The sequence below is a fragment of the Ailuropoda melanoleuca genome, chromosome 3, assembly GCF_002007445.2.
Source record: "Ailuropoda melanoleuca isolate Jingjing chromosome 3, ASM200744v2, whole genome shotgun sequence".
Classification (NCBI taxonomy): Eukaryota; Metazoa; Chordata; class Mammalia; order Carnivora; family Ursidae; genus Ailuropoda; species Ailuropoda melanoleuca.
The window spans coordinates 81,942,277-81,964,873 of NC_048220.1; the positions used below are offsets into that span (position 1 = coordinate 81,942,277).

A 22,597-nucleotide genomic window follows, 5' to 3' on the forward strand; every position below is an offset into this window, starting at 1 on the left:
TTGACGATGTTCCTCTCTCTAAAAATCTCCCGCAAATAAAGCCAAAACTCCGTGGCATGATATTCAAAGCCTACTTTACCAGCCTCAGGTCCTTTCACTCCCACGAGCCCCATGTAACCTGTTCTCCAGCCAAACCAGATCTCCCCCTTTCCCCATGCACATCATCCTCTCTCACACCTCCACACCCTCACACAGCCTGCCTCCTCTCCTCTGTCGGTGAACTTACACCAACCTGTCCTTGGCAGCTGTCCCAGAGTCCCTGCCCACTCTCACCCTGGCTCCCCTCAGCCACTATGGCTTCCCTGTGGTTCCCTGACTGAGCGCAGTAGGCAGCCAATGCCAGGGGCACTCTTCCCACCCACCAGGGAGCCTCTTCCACATGTCCCATGTTGTGTCCCCACTTTCTTCAGATGAGGGGGCTTCCTCATCCAGCCTACATAAAATGGAACACCCCCTATACACACACTCCCCAGCTTCCTCATTCCCTTCACACTGCTTTTTTTTCATAACACTTATCACAACTTGATACACGCATTTTTCAATTGTGTATTGGCTAGTGGTCTGCCTCACTTTCTACATCAGGGTTAGCAGACCATGGTGCATGGCCAAATCTGGCCTGCCATGTAAGGTTTGACTGGAACAAAGGCACACTATTGTCTCACATACTGTCTACAGCAGAGTCCAACAGTTGCGACAGAGACCTCATGCCTCACAAAGCCGAAAATACTTCTTACCTGATTGATGCTTTACGGAAAAGGTCTGCCAAGCAACCCTGCTCTGGAATGTCAAGCAAACTCTGCATCTCTGCTACCGTGCTCACAGTTCAGCCCCAGACCTTTAGTGTACGATCCAGCACGAAGCAGGCGCTGAGACACCATGAGTTAAAGAAAGCGGGGTGGGGTGGGAGGGAGTGCGAAGAGAAAGGAGAAAACGGATACAAGAGATGCTGGAGGGAAATCAGCAGTCACGGTGACTACGTGGGTGCCAGAGAAAAGAAGAGAGGAGAGGGCGCCTGGGTGGCTCAGTCAGTTGAGTGACAGACTGTTGGTTTCGGCTCACACCATGATCTCATGGGTCATGGGATCAAGCCCTGTGTCAGGCTCTATGCTCAGTGGGGAGTCTGCTTCAAAGATTGTCTCCCTCTGTGCTTTCCCCAACCTCTCTCTGTCTCAAATAAATCAATCTTTAAAAAAAGAAAAAGAAAGAAAAGAAAAGAAAAAAAAAGAAGAGGAAAAAAAAGAAAAGAGGAGGAATCACACCACAAAAGCATTTCACATGTGGCTGTCTTCCCTGGTCAAAGGAGGAGATTCGAATCATCAAACCACAAATACAAGCGCTGCACCAAGGCTGGCGATCTTCCCACTGATGGGCAGAAAATGAAGATGTCAGGCTCCTCAGTGAGCTGAGTCACTGTCTGACAGCACAGCCCCCGTTAGTGAATTGGCTTCATTATTATGGGGCTGAAATATATGTTGGAGATTCAAAGTTTTGGTGACCATTAACAACAAGCTTAAATCTGAGTGGCTAATGACACAGTAACAAATAAATACATTTAAACAAATTTATTAATTTAAAATTTTCAAATGCTAAAATGTTCATACGAAATAGAAAACCTTAGACATGATGGAGGAGATCCTTTAATGATTAGCAAATCTCACTTTGGGTTAACAAACAAGAAACTGGGGCCTAGACTGGTTAGCCACTCCCATCAAGTCACCCAGCTGGTTGACAGGAGGAGGCTGAAACAGACTCACCACTCCTGACTAGGGGCCCAGCGCCCCTCCGGCATCTACGCTCACAGCAGCACAGCGGTCAGGGTCCTGCCGACCTAGAGCACGACGCTCCGCAAAGTGCTGGGGACAGAAGCAAGACTGCCCAGGACTGAGGGGGCCAAGGAGGGATACAAAGAACTGCCCAATTAGGAACTCCAATAGGGATTTCCAGCCCTTATTTAACTTGACCTTTCTGTAGCACAGGGGTCCTCAAAATTAAGGGAGCGTCACAATCAACTGGTAACATTGCTTAAACTGATGGCAGAGTTTCTAATTTCTGGGGCCCCACCCACAGAGTTTCTAATCCAGTTGGTCTGGGGTGGGCCCAGGGAGCATTGAGGCTGTGGGTCCAGAGTTCACACTTTGGGAACCACTGCTATAGCATCTGACCATGACCTGTCCTGTGGCTTTCACCTCCTTCTCTGGCTACTAGTTATCTTCTATGAAGAGAAGATGGGAAACAGAGTGTTGGCTGGTGCAAGTTAAAAAAAAAAAGACGACGACGACCTGAGCTTGTTCACATAGGAGGAAAAGCCACCCTCAGTGAGGGTACAGTACAAGATGAGGACAGGAAAGGATAGCAGACGTCAAAACAGAAGCAGACAGAATCTATCTAGACAGTAGTGATGAGCTCAGTGCTCTGGAGGTCAAGCAATGAATAACTTTACAAGTGTGCCAGGATGAATAGCGCACAATGAGTGCCACCCGACTCAAAACAATTCCTATGATTATCATGCTGTTTTGCCAACAGGGCAGACGTGTCAAAACAGTTTAGTGTTTCCTCCAGAACTCCCTTCTGAGAATGTAGCACATTCCTTGTATATCCTCAACATTTGCAAACTGTCATATGAGGGCAGCCGTAAGGTGGAAAAATCCAATAATTATCTGAAGGCCAGATTTAATAAAGGTGTTGGGCACACCAAATAACACAGTATTTTCTAATTAAAAAATAATACATAAATTTAAAGTGACTGATTTTTAAAAGGTATATTATATGACTCAAAGTGGTTTATAAGATAAATCAGGAAGAAAAGTCCCCAAAGTTCTTTAAGCAATAGTCGAGTACCATTATGCTACATACAAAGTCTGCTGAAAAATATGCATAGATACATAGTTCTGATATGTTTTCTTAAAACTGACCTCACAATTTTCATAACTGCAAGATCAATGTTTTAGTCATCAAAAAATATATAGGAAAGAACAGATGACAGAGACTGCTTGCCAACACCTTCCTCTTGTTATATTCCTCCCATAAAACCAACAGTGTTGGGTGACTCAGTCCAGCTCATCACCTCCCTGCCCTTGGGCAAGGGTTCCTCAATGGTGAAGCAGACACTGGGAAGGGAGAGAAATCGGCATGATTCCCCAAAAGCTAGAAGCCCTGGCTCTGTCATCAGACTCAGTTCCAGTCCCAGCTGCACTACGTCCTTAATGTGTAACTTTAGATAAGCAACCTTCCAAAGCTCAAAATTTTCCAGTTTAAAAACATAACTGGTAATAAAAACTGCCCCACAGGACTGGTTTGAGAATTAAAAGACAAGATTCTGTACTGTGCTTGGCTGGCACTTGCTGATTCATTGTAAGGGAGCTTTCCATGCTGGCTAACATCATTATCACACTAATGGATCTCCCAAGGTCAGGGAGCCCCAGGGAGCCTGAACGTACCCATGCTCCATCATCCCCCTCCTCTCCCATCATGAAGGCTAAAGTCAGCTCTAGAAACTCAAACAGCCAATGAGTACTTCCACAAATCCTACATCTTCCAAACAGGATTTAGAACCAAGTAAAGCTTCCGTTCTTCAGCACTGGGTACAAGCATCTTTTTAACTCCTTCTGGCCAGTGCACCCGAGTCATTGCCTGTCTCCCACTGACAGAAAGAAAAGGCAGGTGAAGCCTATTTTATACTACTAACAATGCCTATAAATTACAGAACACTTAATGTGACCAGACACCATTCTAAAGCACTTTACGAGGATCATCTCGTTGCCACAGAAAGCTCTGAGGCTGGTACTACAGTTCTACTAATTCTCAGAGCGGGGGAAACTGAGTCACAGAGAATAAGTAACTTGCTCAAGGTCAAAGAGCCAACAAGCCATGAAGCCAGGATTCAAACACAAGCCATATCGCTCAGACCCCACTCACCATACGCATCCTCACACAAACGCACAGCCAGATTTCAAGGATCCAAATCACAGGCATTCTAAAACTTGCTGACAGAACTCCGGGAAAATGCTCCCTCAGCAGGGGCCCTGACCTCTACGGCCCGGCCTTCATTCCCCAGTACGAAAGCATAACAACGTACCTTCCAGTTTTGTTTTTAAGAAAACTTCCTCAACTTACTACGTTCCGCACCTTCTAAAAGTCCTAAATCAACTGTCCTCTTCAGAGGGCATGACCACGTGCTTTACTTCCTCATTGAGAAGGAAGCTCATTCAGTCCATTTTTCTCATGTGTTACTATAAAGAGAGCAGCCTTATAACGTACTAAAAGCAGAAAACAGAAAAAATGCAATATAGCAACAACATTCCTGGAAACGCATTATACTTCCATTGGGGAATCTTTCCACCGTTGCACATTTTTTGTGGCTGCCATTTGCCAAAAATCACATTACCCTTTTTAGATAAAGAAATCAACAACCAAATATGAAATATTCATCAGATGGAGGGAAACCCTGAGGGTGCAAAGGCTGTGATCCCACAGGGGTGTGTGGGCATCTATATTTGCCCTACTCTACACCTATCAAGTTGCCAAGATACAGCAAGTATTTTAAGGTTTATCTTCTCATTTCATTTTTTTTTTTTTTTTTTTTAATTTNTCTACAGAGACAGAGACAGCCAGCGAGAGAGGGAACACAAGCAGGGGGAGTGGGAGAGGAAGAAGCAGGCTCATAGTGGAGGAGCCTGATGTGGGGCTCGATCCCACAATGCCGGGACCACGCCCTGAGCCGAAGGCAGACGCTTTAACCGCTGTGCCACCCAGGCGCCCCTCTCATTTCATTTTTGACAGCTTTAGAAGAAAACAAAATATCCCTTAATGCCCATATTAGTTTCCTAGAGCTGCTGTAACAAAGCACGGCAAAAACTGGGTTGCCTACACACCAGAAGCTTATTGTCTCACAGTCCTGAAGGCTCCAAGTCCCAGGTCAAGGTATTGGCAGGCCTGGTGCCTTCTGAGGGCCATGAAAGACAATCTGTTCCATGCCTTTCACCTAGCTTCCGGTAGCCTCAGGCTTTTCTTGGCTTGTGGACGGCATTCTCCCCATGTCTTCACATTGCCTTCCCTCTGTGTATGTCTCCCTGTGCCCAAATTTCCCACTTTTTATAAGGACCCAGTCATACTGGATTAGGACTCACCCTAACGACCTCATCTTAAATTGGTCATCTGCAAAGACCCTATTCTCCATTAAGGTCACATTCACAGGTACTGGGGGTCAGGGGGTCAGGATTTCATTATCTTTTGTAGGGACACAATTCAACCCATTACAATGCTTAATAGGGAGTTTGTCTTAGATCACCTCTTTCAATAAGAAAAGATTTTCTAGTTCTCATGTGAAGATTTAATAGTAATAAAAACAGACCCCTGCTCTGAATATAACAATTTTTAAATGCTGTATATTAACATGTTAAGGTTTTATTTTTACCTTTTACCTTTACTAGTTCTGATACGACTACATATACCTTTCTGCCAATTTCGTTTTGTGATGTGAATTTTGTTTACGGAAGATCCACTTAAAATTATATATACCTTATTTCTTTATCTACTCCCTGGATAAAGATCCAGCTTAGACAAAAGGCCCAAAACACTGACCCAGCCCTAAAACCATCTTCAATATTGTTCATAAATAAGTGTCCATCAGGCTGACTCAAGGGCCTCCACACCTACTGTTCACTCTGCAAGGATACTTTCTTTCTCTCCACAATCAGCCAGATGATTTGCCTCCTTACTTCATTCAGGTTTCTGTTCCAATGTTACCTCATCTGAAAGACTGTCCCCAACCACTGTTCCATCCTCCCCACTCCCAACACTCCCACCCTCTTCATCCGACTTTTTCTTCTTAACCTCTAGCATGTATTTATTTTTTCTTTGTGTAATGGTCTCCTTGCACCAGAACGGAAGCTTCACTGGAACAGGGACTTTTAGCTCATTGCTCTGTCTCCAGAGCCTAGCACAAGGACACTCGATAACTTCCAGTCCAATTTGTTCAACGAATCAAGTTCCAAAAATCCCACATACAATTCATTGTATTTGATTATAATCTTCCTACTTGAAACTGATATAAATGTTACTTACCTCCCTCACAACCAATTCTTCAAGGAATATGTCTACAAACACAAATTGTATGTGTGTGTATGTGTGTGTGCACATATAAAATTACTTTAAAAGCAGAGGTCAAATGAAGCTTTAAAGCACAGGATGTTTTAGCTGCCAACTAAATATCGCAGTGACAGGATTCCCTAATACCTATTTCATAACCTCACAAATTAACAAGGCATGTAAACCTTTATAAACATTTCTGTTGATGGCTCACATTCAACAATCCAAAAGGAAGTAATTTTAAATGTTAAAAGCTGTATTGTTCAGAATCCTAAGTACATGCCTTAAAAAATAGAACACTCTAAAGACAGAGTCCTATATCTAAAAAGAAGCACAGAAAAATATTTTTGCACAGTAATCCAAAATTCTGTGTACCATCTTATCTCAGGTGAAGACAGTATAATGGTATTATGTATGCAAATAAAAAAGCAGCAAAATTTCTTCAAATAGCTTTAAAGCCAAATATCAATTTCACCCTCTAGAATGGAACAAAATAACTCATAAAACACTATGCAAAATTATTTGCAATTAGAAACTATAAAATTGTCAGAGAAACATTCTTAGAAGACACACATCTAAAAAATGGTTAAAAACTTCACTTTCTAAAAAGAGAAGTTAAGGCAGGTGGGTGGCTCAGTTGGGTAACCATCTGCCTTCTTCCGCTCAGGTCATGATCTCAGGGTCCTGAGACCAAGGCTCTCTGCTCAGTGAGAAGTCTGCTTCTCCCTCTGCCTCTGCCCCTCCCTCTGCTTGTGCTCTCTCTCTCTGTCTCAAATAAATAAACAAAATCTTTAAAAAAAAAAAACTGAAAATAAAAAATAAAAAGAAATGTTAATAAGTAACCCTTTTTCATTAAAGACCATTTCATGAGATATACCAGCAACAAAGAAAAACACTACACGCTGTGCGCCATAAGCAACCATGCTTACTGGACAGAAAAACTGCTATTCCAGTGGGCTTGCCAATTTCCTTTCCTTCCCTCTCTTTGTTCCTTTTCCCTATTCTTTCTCCTATCTCTCTTTCCATTGAATTGTAGACCTATGAAAAACACCTTATCACTGGTCTTTGCTGATAACTTTTCTAAAGCGTTTACTGCCATGTATTTATAGGAACCGTGCTCAGCCCCATCCAGTCAGGTGGGTTTGAGATGCCGGGCAGTCCCGAGTGGATGAGCTGGCAGGGTAAGAGCATCAGGCACATTTTCCAGGCCCTTTTTATCAGCCCAGCCAATTGCCCCCATGTGCTGCATTAGGTAGCAGTTTAATCCAATCCTCGTGAAAGGAATCAGAACTGGAGGGGTCTACTCTTTCTCGGTGTGTGGAGCTGCAGTGGGAGGGGCCAGCTTCGCGCCGCCTGAGTTGAGGAAGTGAGGCGGTGACACCCGAAGAGGTGGACTTGAGGAAAGAGCAATCACTGAGACTCACAGGGATTCGCTCGGATGCTTCCAGTTAGTGGATCAGCATACAAAGTAGGAAAATTTCAGCATATACAGACACTCAGGCTTTGCAGTAAGCTGCTACACTTCAGAGGCATTTGCTTCCAAGAGTGCATTTTGGGTCCATCTTGGGACCACAAACAAATCTCTCCTCACCCAGGAAAGAAAAATCATCTAGGAAGGGCACAAGGCACTTTTGGCCACAATAGTTTCTAAACAGGTTTCTTAGAGGTTTTCTCTAATGTTTAAGTGACTTTAAATAAAAGTGTCACATTCAGAATGTGGCCCATAGGAACAGATTACATTTGAAAGCAACTGACATATAGGGCACAAATGAGAATCGGGGAATAGAAGGCAGTTGACTTTACACACATACACTTTCCATAATAGCCTTTTACATTAAAGGTTCTCAAGTGCTTTCAATCATTCATTGATTCCGTTTTCCCAACAGCCCTGGAAAATCACTGGATAAAATTTAGCTTCGTAATTTCAATCACGTCCAGGTTCCAAGAGGCAACCAAAATGGTTTCTCATCCCCTGTGTTTAAGAAGAAATACAGCATGGAACCATGTAGCAGAGTGGTTAAGAATTCAAACTCCAGATGCAGACTGCTTGAATGCTAACTCTGATACTTAGCTAGCTCTTTGATGTTGGAGAAAGTCAACTGACCTGCCTGAAGATGGGAACCCCATCTATCCCGTGAAGATGAAACGAGCTGACAGTGTGTGAGGTAGCTCAAGGCCCTGGCACACAGCAGGTGCTCCCACTGAGCTGTGCTTGGTATCAGCAGCTTCACTGCCATCACCACCATTGCAGAAGAGGTTAAAACTCTGGCTCTGAGTCAGCCTTGGCTTGGAGTTCAGCTTACACAACTGAACCCAGTCATCCATAAAATGAGTAGGGTACACCATCTAGGAAGAACAAATAACCCAATATCTTCAACCAACGAAGAGGAAATCAGAGAACCCACGGTTTCAAAAACACACATAGCTACCAACGGCAATGTATAGCTCGTACTTGTATTCTGACCCAAGCTATTAAAAAATATACAAGTTCATCACTTTCACTTATGAAACAGCCAGCAATGTTAATATTGACTGAATATTTTATAATATTAAGGAATTACTATTAAAATCTGGGTAAGATAATACACTAATCTCATGACACTGTGAAGGTATTTTGCACACATGATTAAAGTCTACTACCAGTTTAGGAAAGATTTTCCTATTAAATCGGCATGGGTCTGATTCAATCAGTTATAAGGCCTCAAGAGTAGAACAGAGAATGACTGCAAGAAGAAACTCCACCTGCGGACAGCAGCTCAGCTAAGTCCAAGACATCCATCCTGCCCTTCTTGACCACCTGCCTAGCCAGCCCCCACGACAGCCTAAGTTAATTCCTTGCAACAAATCTCCTCATAGACATGTCCTACTAGTTCTGTTACTCTGGGGAACCCTAACTAATACAGTCTTTACTTCTGTAGTATTTGATTTTTTTTTATATTACCTCACTCAGCCATTGTAAGATAACTACTCAAAATTTTTTGACACAATGTGTATCACGTAAGTCTTAATAAATGGTAACTATTATTTCTTCATTTATACCAATGTGATCTTATTTTGTCGAAATTTGTAGCTCCTGAGACCCAAAATACTCAAATACTCACATGCTATAACAACTCGCATTACTATTTTCATTTCAACCTCACTTTATCTGGCTCACGTGACAACAGGCTCCTTTCAGGGCATGGGTGGAATGGTTCACTGCTCTGCATGTTCAGAGTGGCCCTCAAGAATAGGATCTTGAATTAAATGGAATCAAACCTAATTAGAATAAACGGACACATACACAAGATATCCACAGCTGAGGAAACATTTTGTGCAATTAAGTTTATAAGTCTGATTTACAAAAGTGAAGGATCTTAACAACCTAAATACCCAACAACAGAGAACTGATTATATAAAACTGGATATATTTAGTTAATAGATATCATGTGGCTATTATATTTAAAGCAATTTAAATGACATTTAGAAATTCTCAACACAATACTAATTTTTTAAAAGTAAGCAATATACACAATGAACACAGTAAGATCTCATCTTTAAAGAAATACTACACTAGAAGTAAATACACAGAACGTCAACCACGGTTATCCCTGGGTACTGAGACTGTATGATTTTGTTCTGTATTACAATACGATTTATATACAGATCTAAAGAATACAGTTTGATGAATTTGACAAACATACCCACGTAACCCACAGCCCAATAAAAAAAAGAGAACATCTCCATCACCCCGGAAAGTTCCCTAGAGCCCCTGTATAGTCAGTTAGTACACACACATCCCAGGCAACCTATGATGGTTTTTATTTTCTTGTTAGACTCTTCTGTGTTTCCCAAATTTCCAGTATAAACATTTATCTATGACCAGTTTTGATGTTTTGTTTTTTAATTTTAAAGAGTTAGGATGGTATTCAGTTCTTTGATTTCATTGATAAGGACAAGGGAGATCAATGCATTTGCCCAGGAATCTCAGGTTACTCAGTTAGTAGGAACAAGACCATTAGCCACAACACGCCACAATTATTTTTGCTTTCTCTTTCCAAGATTCTCAGTATTTTTGTATGTCACATCATTTATTCACACAGATATACTGAGGTGTGGTATTTTCAAACATCTGATAGAAAAAATCCTTTAAAGTTAAATAAATTGTATACTTTCACCTAACAAAAGAAACCAAACAAGAAAGAACTGAAAAGATGCCTAAAGGTTAATAAACAGAAATTGAAAGAAGTCAAGCTGAGAATAGGTACTTCATTCTGGTTCTCATGAAAAACATTAGCCCCAGAGGTTCATAAACAGAAACATGGCAGCGATATAACCAGACCGCAGAAATGTTATTCTCAACGCTTTTTTATGTCACTATGTTATTTCACAGCCATAACTGAAGATAAACAAAAATAAATTTTAGTGAAACAAATGTGCAAATCATCATTTCCCTGTTCTATCAGTCAATACAAGTTTTAGCCACAGAAATTCTGACACTTCTCAGGCTACAACTTTGAAAGGAAGGCTACATCTATGTGAATTCTTAAATCCCCAGTACTCTTTATAGCTTTCTAAACATCAAAGTGGAGGATCTGAGGGTGGATACCCAATATTTGGCATTTTGACAGTTATAGTCCAAGTAGCCAGCTGTATGTCTGACCCTAACTCCAAGCCAAGGTTGGACACAAAACCAGTAAACTAACTGTGTGCTGAGACAGACACACATGGATAGAACTACTAAGATCACACACAGTTCTGAGGAAACACTAAGTAAACAGCAAAGCAACTGAAACCTAAAGGAGTATTTCATCTAACCACAAAGTGGGCTGGAATAACCAAAGGATCATTAGACACACACACAGACAAGCATTTTCAGCGTGAGCATTAAGGGGTCCAAGAGGTCAAAACTGTTTGTAACAATACTAAGGTGTTACTTGCCTGTTTCACTGTGTTGACATCTGCACTGATGAAGGAAATACAACAGAGAGGAAAAGGATGAGGAACATACAGAAGGAATCAACTGAATGTTTAAAAACTGAGGAACACTCTGGCAATTCCCCCGGCAACGTGGATAATTCTTATCTGCTTATTAAAATGCAGAATTTAGGCAAGAACGAACATTTTGATTACAGATTTTTCTCTCCCTCCCCAATTTTATCTCCGATAGCCATAACCTTCTAGCACCTTGGGCCATACATGGGTTATGGGTTCACCTAAGAACACATGGTTGCTGTGTTCACATCAAACATGCTTTTGGACCTTCATGCAGCTTTTAATTATCATTTCGTAAGTAGGTGCTCTTCTTCCTTTTTTCCACCTAAGCTTTGGGCATCCATTTAGAAAATAACCGACATCTGGGGAATACAGTAAGCAACAGAAAGACTAAACTAGTTGCAGTTTAGAGAGAAGCCGAAGTCTAGGAAGCGGAGCAGCCACAGTCCATCCCCAATCCAAGAGGGGCACAGCCAAGGGCAGCCTCCACTTGCCACCCCCCAGCGCTCTGCAGACCATGCCGAGGATCACAGCTGCCCTGGGTTAGCCAGCCACCCAGGCACAGGTGCCCTGCTTCAACCCCTCTGGAACACCCAACTGAACTTTTGCCGCTGGATGCAGCTTCCCAGTGCCCCATCATCACGCCTGCCTTCTGACAAACACCCTGAAAGGGCTCCCCAGTACTTACTACATCTGCACTCTTTAGGCTGGCATCTGAGGTCCTCCACTTCGTGGCTCAACTTACCCTCCCACATTTATCTCCCATTATGCCCTATTTCCAACAAACTGCAATATTCAATACAAGCTAACCCATGCCACTACTCACCACCTTTGCTCACGTCCCTCCCTTCACATGAACTGCCATCCTCACTCTAGTCTCTGCCTGTTGAAATGCTTGCCCATCCTTCATGGTTTTCCCTCAGCCACCTCTTTCATGAAACCTTCCGAGCAGCATCCCACCTTTGACCACTCATCACATTGTGCCTGCATGAGAATCATCGCCCTACTGTCACCTCAAAAGCCATGGCTTTCATGTTTTATTTACTTCTCTTTAGATCTTTAATAACAGAGTCCTCTCAAATTGCTTTAAAAATCATCATTTTCAGGTATGATCAAAAATAATGTGCCCAAATCCTACTATATGGGAAGCCACTTTGTTAGAAAATATGATTTAAAAACACAGTTGATCTGAATGTTTCTTAGCTGCACAGAAAACCTAAAGCATCTGGAAAGTCCCATGAGTCACCCTGCAGGGCAAGTGGGAAGTCAGCTAGAGGAGGCAGATGGGGGTATGGAGGTGGGGGGCTTAGTTCAAGGCAGATCTGCGAAGTGAGACACTCTGTGATGAGTGACGGACAGGGATGCTATGAGGCACTCAGGTGTGGAGACAGGGAACCTACCTCAACAGTGAGCTCCCAAACATCTATGAGATTGCATCTGTCCACTCAAAACCACACAACCACAAACCAAAAATGTGTTTCAACGTATTCCCAAAGAAGCTGATTATTACCTCTATATAACTGTGTTTGAGCCTCACCTCACTCAGTAATGTTCCTAAGCATGATATTCATACCACACGCCGGGCTTGACGCCAACGATTTTTAAATGAAGATGTAACTGAGACAGGGTCCAAATCCACATGAATAACTGCAGTTGGGTGTAATGAGGGCTGTGGGGAGACAGAGCATGCAGAAGATTCTGGGAAGTAACTGGAGAGCCTAGAGGAGAACAGGAGAGCTCGTGTCATGGACCCCAACAGAGAAGAAAGTTTCAGGAAAGCAGGAGTGGCAACAATTTCAAATGACATTGCAGAGCACCAATCTGGCATTTGTAGGTCCTTAATGACATAGAGAGAACAGGTTTGGGAATGGGCAGGTGTCGGTGCAAGACTGAGAGCTGAAGAATGCTGAAGTTTGTCAAACGGAAAGTAAGGACATCATATCATGGGGATGCACATCCAACAAAATACCTGGGGGGGGTTGTTTTTTAAAGGATAGGAGAGATTTGGCAAAGCGCTGGTATGGGAAGCTGGGGCTTGGCTAAGCAGCTGGGGAGAAAAACCTTAGAAAGGAGCAGGCCCCTCCTCTGAGATGAGGGATAAGGCCTGGGTGCGGCAGGTATGTGAAGACAGAGGGGAGGGAAGTACAGGGAGTTTCTACAGACTGCCTCCAGGTCTCCTAGGAGAGGAGGGGTCCTGTGCTGAGGCTGGCAGGGTGGGGGCAGGGAAGGTCTGTCCACCACTATGGGTAGAAAGGGAGAGCTATAGAAGACTGAAAGGACTGCCATGCAGAAACGAGTTTCCAAATGAGATTGGAAAAGTATGCTGACATCTGTTAGAAGACTTGCCTTGCTCTGGCAGCATGGGGCAAGAGAATGTAAATGGCTTTATAGACGGCATTAGAGCTGGCCACTCTGGGTGTGGCAGGAAAAGAAAAAAATGGAAGACACTGGAGGAAATGTCCAGGACAGGACTGATTATGAGATCCAAAATTCAATGGGAAAAGAAATAAAGCCTAGAAGAAGTTGACAGGGGAAGAATCGGTAAGCAGAGAGGCTGACTAAATGAAAATGAACTGGAGAGAGGACAGGAGGCTCCAGTCCAGGAGGTATTTAGGAGTTAAAGATTCTGCAAAGTAGACAAGTTTCAGGTGATGACGAGGTCCAGCATTTAGCCTCATCTGTGGGCTGCTATAAAAAATAATGGTCAAAGTCATGGGGTCAAGGCAGCAACGTGAGGGGTGGGAGGTAGCATGGTATAGAGCAGTGCTCTCCAACAGAACGCCTGCAGCGATGGAAATATTCTGTCTGTGGGGTCCAACACGGCAGTCACTAGCCACGCATGACTCTGGACCACTTAAAATGTCCGAAGTATGACTGAGAGAGTGACTTTTTATTTAGTTCTAGTTCATTTAAACTTAAATAAGCACACATGACTAGAACCTTCTATACTAAATAATGCAGATGGAGAGCAATGGTTCCCAACTTTGCTCAATGGAATCACCTGGAAAGACTTAAAATGTACAGCTACCTGGGCCCCACTCCCCAGAGACTGATTTAATTAGTTAGGCATGTGTCCGGGTATAGCCAAGTTTGAGATCCACTGGTGTAGTGGTTAAGAACATGGATTCTGGAGCCCGATTACATGAGTTCAAAACCCAGATCTGCTGATTTTGACTTTTGTGACTTTGAACAAATAACCTCATTTGTGCAACGGGGATAATGACCTATCTATCTCATATCGCTCTTTTGAAGATTAAATAACATATAGAAAAGTGCTTTATAATAGTGTCTGGCACATAAGAGATCCTTAAATGTTAGTCATTATTATTCCAAATAGATGTTGGAGTTAAAAAGCCTGACAGCTACAGGGGAAAACAGTGGATAGGAGTTGCCAAAGGCCTAAATCTAAACTGAGGCGGTACCTGGAAGTCAGGAATTGACAGAGTAGAGGTGAGGAAAAAGTAAGAGAGAACAATAAATAAAGGGAAGGAAAACAAACTGGAAGGGGAAGTAATAAGGCAAAAAAATGTAGACCCTATCCCCTGACAAACTGATATATTACAAATGGGCAGAAAGAATGTGAGAAGATACGTATCAGGAAAAAGCCAAATTTTAGTTAGGGAAGAACGTGGGGGAAAAAACATTTAATTCAATTTAACAAAACCCTATCTCTTTTAATGTTAACATAAGCTAGTTATTAGTCAAGGAATGTTTTTCATATATTCCCCCCTGCCATAGAGTTCACCATTTACAAAAAATATCCAGGAGTAACTTCTGAGGGTGAAAATACCATTTTCTCATTGGGACTCCAAAAGAAACAGCTACCTCTGCACAAATTAACAGTAAATATTGGATGATTCCTACTTGATCCAGTTCAAACCTGGGTTCATCGATGTTCAAGTCTTTGCAAACCATATATATGCCAAGACTCTATAAGCAAGCCTATTTAATGTGCCCTTTTAACTATGTCTTTTTAAGTTTCAGGGAACACTAGTGTCATTAATAAACATAGGATATTACCTTCGGGTAAGAAAAATGACTATTATGTGTAACTAGAAAAGAAGTGTTTTTAAAAATTTAAGAACGGGTAGATTTGGAAGGGAAAAGTAACCACCAGCAAATTTCTTAGGCTGTGGATTTTTTTTCAAATTTCACATAAAGATATTAAATTTCATGAGCACAGATTTTTACTCAAATTTCAATGTAATTACCAGATTATTTCATCAGCTTGCAAAAGAAAATTAGTAATGAAGTATTCAGTTACTGGCAACTAGGAAGATAAGTTACTAGAAGCTCAAAGATAGTTTCCATGCAACTCAAGTGGCTGATTATTAAGCAATGCAGTGCATGTAGCTTAAGTGTTTGGGATTAAACTACGTTTAGGTTTTTACCTGAAAAAAAAAAAAAACTAAGTGTGAAATTTCTTTACAGACTAGTTATTCGCCATGAGAAAAACAAACACCTACCACCTCTTTCCTACAAGCATGTTGCACACTTCACAGTGACGTTTCACATGCTTTGGGAGGGCTAAGTTTGTGTATGTATCAGCCCAAGTGCAGTTTCACAGCTGAAACACAATTTCCAATACAATGAAGTCCACTTCTGGTTCCTTATCAGTAGCCAGTTTGAGAGCATTGACAATGTAAAAACAGAAACACTCTGCCAAACCCTCTCTAACACAAACTCTCTCTAACACAAGCCCTCTCTAACACAAACTCTAACACAACTACAAGCTCTGCAGGAACTGCCTTTTCCAAAAGACGACCGTGCGTGGAGAATTCCACTCCTTCAGTGGTTCTCCCTGAACTACCTACTAGAGGTGGCTCATCTCAGAGCCATCCTAAGAGATCTTGTGGCCGGAAACAAAAGTGTAACCAATACACATCCTATTTGCTTTGATTCCATCAAAAAGCAATCCTTACTCTTCTTAAGTTAGAGTTCCACTTAATCCTAGGGACCTCAAATACCACTGTCAACCAGTGAAACTCAAGTTGTCAAGTTTATTGTGGTCAGGGGATTCATGATGTTTTGGCCTCTTCCGTCTCACCGTGGGCCCAATAAATCCATGGACCCACCCTATGGTAATTTTGCAGTTTCTCAAAGCATTCCTGCAGAAAACATTCTTGACCACTGGGAAAATGCCCGCAATGGCTCCCTGACATGGAATATGGGCCATTATGATAAGAATATCCAAGTGAAAGGCCCTGAGCTTCCCCTCTCTACCAAGACAGTAAACCCAAAAGAAATGCCACATTAATGAGAAAACTGTAGAGATTAATACCATTTGAAATTTTTAAGGTCAGATAATTCCTATCACATTCCTGTTTAATTCACCTTTTTGGTCTGGGCAGAAAACAGGTAGATCTTAGAAAATGGCCATGGGTTATCATAAATTCATTCAGGCAGTGATTCCAATGTGGTTGATTTACCAAATTAAGTACCTTTTCTGGAGCACATCTAGCCTCTGATATCTAATACGACACTACTAATCTGGAAAACACTTTACCAATATGAAGGGAGCACAAGAAGCCATCTGTTTTATTTTGCAAGGTCAAGAACCCACTTTCACATTCTTGCCTGAGGGCTATAACAACTCTACTCTCAGCCATAATCTAGTCTACAGAGATGTTGCTTGTCTTCTCATCCTACAGACCATCACACTGGCCCCTGCATTGGTTACACCCTGCTGACAGCACCTGATAAACAGAAGTAACAAAGCCTTCAGATGCAGTCAAGCTTGATGGTGAAAAACAAAACTATGAAGATTCAAAGACTGAAGCCTCAGTAAAGTTTCTGGGAATCCAGTGACCTGGAACATGTTGGAATATGCCCTCTAAAGTAAAATGCAAGTTGCTGAACCCTGAACTGCTTACCACTAAAAAAAGAGACACATGCTTAATGGGCCTTTTTTTGCATTTTAAAGACAATTCATACCACATTTAACATGCTGTTAACTCCTTTACTATGAAACCTGTAAGACCATCAGTGTTGAACAGGGCCCAGAGCAAGAGACGGTTCTGCAGCATATCTGACCTACAACATGAATTGCCATGCCACTTGGGTCTTATGATGCAGCGGATCCAATTCTTTGAATCCAATAGGATACAGAGAATCACAGCACAAAACTCTCACGCTCTGGAACAAAGCAGGTAACTGTCCTTTTAAGAAATGAGTCCTGGATTGCCAGTAGGCCTTGGCAGGGCCTGATTAAAGGTTATTAAATAACCATGTGACCTGAGCCGCCCATGGTAATCTGAATGTTATCTGACCCCCCAGGTCGTAAGGTTGGGTACACGCAGAGGTGATCTACCACCAAGAGACAATGGTATGAAAAAGATCAGATTCAAGCATGTCTACAAGGCACAAGAACTCACATGAGCAGATGGCCCAGAGACCTCTAATACCAACTCGCACCGTATTATCACACCTGTAACTTCATGGAGAGTTCCTTATGACCAGCAGACTGAGAGGGAAACTCGGGCCTGGGTTAGAGATGGTTTGCATGTTATCTGTGCACCAAGCAAAAGAGGACTGCTACAGCCTGACATCCCCAATAAAGAGTGTCCCTGAAATATTTCATGAAGGAAATCACCCCAGCCAATAGAACTGTGACCAGTACAAGTGCCTGTCCACTCCATCTACACTGAGAAATGGCCAGAATTACGGATCTATATGGACTCATGAGCAAAGGCTAATGGTTAACCTCTAGACAGTCAAGGACTTGATTAAAAAAAAAAAAAAAACAGTATTTGGAAGAAAGGGTACAAGAGGACCCAGGAAAGGTGCATAGGGATAGACAGAAAGAGCATAGTGTATGAAAAACATTTTTGTTCCATGTGAATGTACACCAAAGGCCTTCTGAAGCAGAAGGGCCTCTCCATCAGGTGAACAAAATCATCAGTCTAGATGTCAGCCCCTTTCACCAGCCACCCGTGTGCTTCCTCAGGAGACTTCAAGGAGAAGTGACCATGGTGACAGCAGCAGAGGCTATTTATGGATTTAACAACATGGACTTCTCACAAAGGCTAACATGGCTCCTATCAATAACAAGTATCTAAAATGCCAACAGCAGAAACCAATCCTCAGCGTCCAAGACGGGAACATTCCCCGGGACGATCAGCCAGCCTGTTGGTGGCAGATAGATTACACTGGATCCTTTCTGTCAAGGAGTGATTTGTCCTCATTGTGCATATCCCACTTACACAAGTGCACATGCATGCGTGTACACACACACACAAAAATCCATGTCATTTATTTTTCTTCACTTTTCCTTTCTCCATCCCTTTCAAGAAGGATTGACCATGTGGTTAACTTTACAGTGTAGTTTCTAGATTATAGAATATGCCTATGGAATTGTGAATAAATCAGAAAAGATAATTTCACCCAGAGGCAAATACAGTAACTGTTACCCAGCAATTAAGTTCTTAATCAGAGATCCTGATGTGAGTCCGTGGTTAATCATTAGAACTTACATACCCTAGCAGTCATATTGGGGGGGGGGGGAAAGAAAGTCACCCAATAGAATCATAAAATTTTAAAAGACTGCAACTGATAATACCAAGTGTTGGCAAGGATGTGAAGCAACTGGAATTCTCACATATCGCTAAATGGAGAGTAAACTGGTATACCCACTTTGGACAACTGTTTGGCATTATCTTCTAAATACACATGTACCCTATGATGCAGTAATTCTACTTCTAGCTGCACATGTAAGAGAAATGAGTGCATATGTCCACAAAAAGACCTGCTCAGAAGGCTGTAAGAAGGCTCAGAATAACTTTAATTATAATAGCTAAACATGGTCCATCACCGGTAGAAAGGATAAATTGTACTATATTCATACAATGGAATACTGCACAGAAACTGAAAAAAGGAGAAAAAAAGAACTTTTGCTGTAAGCAATAACATGAAAGAATTCCAAAGCATTATGTGAAGCGAAAGAAGCCAGAGACAAAAGAATACATGTTGTATTATTCCATTTATACAATGTCATAAATAGGCCAAATTAATGTACAGCACTAAAGGTCAGAACGGTGGTTTCCCTCTGGGTGGGTGAGTTGAGTGGAAGGGAGGTACTGTTTGAAAAGAGACACAGGGAGCCTCCTGGGGGGTACTGATAATATTCTGTATCTTGTTCTGGATGGTGTTTACATAATTCTATGCATATGTAAAAATGCATCCAGCTGTATATTTGACAACTATGTGCTTTACTGTAGGTTATATATCAATAAAATTGTTTTTAAAAGATTTATTAATATGTATGAATTACTTAAGAGAGAATCCAGAGGTGTTCTGTTTTTTGGGTTTTTTGTTTGTTTTTTTGGTTCTCTAACGGGTCAGTGATGCAACGAAAGTTAAAAAAAAAACAAAACACCACCACAAAACACCACCGGATAAGTCATTCATCCAATCTTCAATTGCATGCTTGCTTAGAGGAGCTTCCATCTTCTCGCACAGCCGGAGGCACGCAACAATGTAACACAGCCAGTTTCAAAAGTTTCCACTTCCTCAGGCTCTCTCACCCTACTACGGCTGGAATAACTTACCAAGGTTTTAATCTGAAACAATTTGCTTCAGCTTCAAGGACAAACAGGAAGAATGTCCCGGGAAGCCTTGATGGGTTTATTTCAAACGGCACCGATCATATGCTGCTTCAGAGCTGTCCTGAACGATTAGGGTACAGCGTCTTCACTTTCCATCTTAACACACCACGTTTCAAATCTCACAACATTCATCTGAACTAATTACTTAAATGTATATTTTTTAAAAACCCACTTTTATCCAGACTAGAGAGCCAACAAAAATCCAATACATTTGTAAAAATAATTATCAGAGAAAATAAGAGGATCTAATTCTTAAAATGTTTTATTATGTTGACATTTTTTTCTTTTTTGTTGATAAGCCAGCCCATCGTAGTAAACTAATTCGAATTCTTGGACTTGTTGGCAGTAATAAACCAAATGGGCTAGTCTGCCATTAGACTAAGGATCCTGTTTTAGATTTATAAAACAAACAGACCGTTAATTTTAAAAGTCAACCAAAACATTGACCTGGGTTTGCCAACAGTAATGTCAACATTGCTCAGAACTGAACCTTAGGGGACGAAAGATAAGTCTTCAACACTCAACTAAACTTCCTTAAAGTAATCATTAACAATGGTCTTTATCCCACTCTTCAAAACATCACCCTTATTTTTAAAATAATAAATGTGGTAAAATGATACCAAGTCTGAGGCCTCATCCCAAACCCAATCTAATGGCTTAGGAGGTTTTCTAAGAGCAGGAGATGGCTTTATCTGTATCTCTGATTATTCTTACAGTCTAAAATTTTAAATATTAAGTTTACACTTTAAAATTAAACTGTTATATAATACAGCTGCGCGCACACTGAGCCGTTTCAATGAAAACTGCGCGCTACTGCTTTCCCTACTTCAGTCAGACATTCACTCTGCAGCCTAAGTGGTTTCAACGGTATGCGCCTGTACAATTTCGGAGGGGAACTCTCAAAAAGTACTCAACGATGGAATTTACTTTTCAAAAAACAAATTCAGCATGGACTCCACGAAAGGTAATAATGAACCTGTGCCAATATTATTAGTTATTCTACGTAGAGCATTTACAATGTTCACTGTACACTTATGCTTTACATCCAGTTTTACTGCATTGATCTAGAATTGCTGCTAATACTGTTTAATTTTTTACCAGTAATACTGGCATTATTCCCAATTATTACAGGATATATACCATGATAGGAGCACATTCTTACTAAAGTAAGACAGTGGGTGGCTCAGTCGGTTAAACGTCTGCATTGGGCTCAGATCATGATGCCAGGGTCCTTGGATGGAGTCCCGCATCGGGTTCCTTGCTCAGCAGGGAGCCTGCTTCTCCTCCCTCTGCCTCTGCCCCTCCCCCTGCTTATGTTCTCTCCTCTCTCTCTCTCTCTGTCTCTGACAAATAAATAAATAAAACCGTTAAAAAAATAAATAAAAGTAACACAATCTGAGAAACTCAACACAGGGGTGGGGGGCACTTTTTTCAAAAGGAAATCATACTATAGGTGTACAGCTTTTTTCCCCCAAATTAATATGTCTGACAAAATGTATCTGATTTCTTTTTTTTTTTTAAGATTTATTTACTTGAGAGAAAGAGAGAGTGTGAGCAGGGGGGAGGGAGGAGGGAGAAACTCCTCAAGCAGCCCCCCTGCTGAGTGCAGAGCCGCTTTGGGGCTGGATCCCAGGACCCTGAGATCACAACCTGAGCAGAAACCAGGAGTCGGATGTTTAATCAACTATGCCACCCAGGTGCCCCTGTATCTGGTTTCTTAAGAAGGCTTTCTCTCTAAATCCTGCTTTCTCTCTAAATCCTAATTCTGAAAAAATACCTAAACATTCTCTCACCAGACCTCAAGTATTTTTGTGTACTAGTTAACTCCAACAAATACATTTGTAATATTTCCCAATTCATAATTTCCATCTGTATCTAAGATTACAGTCTCGAAGTCTAGCTTCACTTCTTAAATTGAACATAAACTGTAAAATAAATAGGCAATATATGTTTATGAGGTTAAATGTAATTTAATACATACACGCTTATATTCATATATTCATAGAATTTTTAGTACCCAATGTGAGCATACAGTACCACCTGCTGAAGTAAAATATATCTGAGATAAAGAATTACGGTAAATGTCCAGAAAAAACAAGAGACCTATTTTTTAATTGCAAAGAACCTTGTCTGTCTTCATTACCATATTTCCAGCTAAAAACAGATCTTAATAGGCCTGAATTATGCAGAAGATTCATAAATTTTATGCTTTTCTTTGGTCCTAAGTATTATCTTCCTCAAATATTGCAGAAAAAAAATGTTATATAAGTGTTTTAATAAAGTATTTCTGATTGAATACCCATTTACCTAGATATTAAAGGCCAACTTTTTTAAATACATATTTTTAATTGTTTTCGGTTTACAGAAAAGGTGCAGAGATAGCACCCAGTTTCCTCTACTGCTAACATCTGACATTACTGTGGTACGTTAGTTAGCGCTGAAGAGACAAGACTCAACAACATTGGCACATTACTGTGAACAAACCTCCACGTTTCATGAGGGTTTCACCAGTTCTTCCCTAACGTCCAGGACCCTATGCAGAATACCATATTGCATTTAGTCAGTGCATTTCCTTAGCCTTCTCTGGTCTCTGACAGTTTCTCAGACTTTCCTTCAGTTTGATGACCTTGATGGTTTTAAGAAGTACTGAGCTGAGAAATGTCCCTCAATTGGGGTTTGTCTTATGTTTTTCTCTAAGGCTTTGATTTTGACATTATTTCCAAATGTTAAGCTGAATAAATGCTGATAGGACAAAGTACAAGGCAAACATTTTGGCCCTTATCTCCCCATTTATTCAACAACAACCAAAAAAAAGGCATTATTCTGGGAAGAAGCAAACTATAAGTTTAAAATCTGGACTGCATAGAATGGCAAAGATAGACAAGGCAAGAAGCAACAATTGTTGGAGAGGATGTGGAGAAAGGGGATCCCTC

General features: G+C 41.4%; 1 protein-coding gene across 2 annotated transcripts in view; it reads right to left on the reverse strand.

Annotated features, from left to right (window-relative positions):
* EPB41L4A (erythrocyte membrane protein band 4.1 like 4A) overlaps positions 1 to 22,597 on the reverse strand; it is a 237,804-nt gene that overhangs the window by 172,542 nt on the left and 42,665 nt on the right. The window contains exon 1 of one of the 2 annotated variants that reach the window (XM_034656612.1): positions 3,916 to 4,455. The exons of the other annotated variant lie outside the window; for it this stretch is intronic. Within the exon in view, the coding sequence (XP_034512503.1) occupies positions 3,916 to 3,972 (57 nt within the window). The 5' untranslated portion in view covers positions 3,973 to 4,455. Of the gene's footprint in view, positions 1 to 3,915; positions 4,456 to 22,597 lie in introns of those variants that run through there. 2 annotated transcript variants of the gene reach the window in all.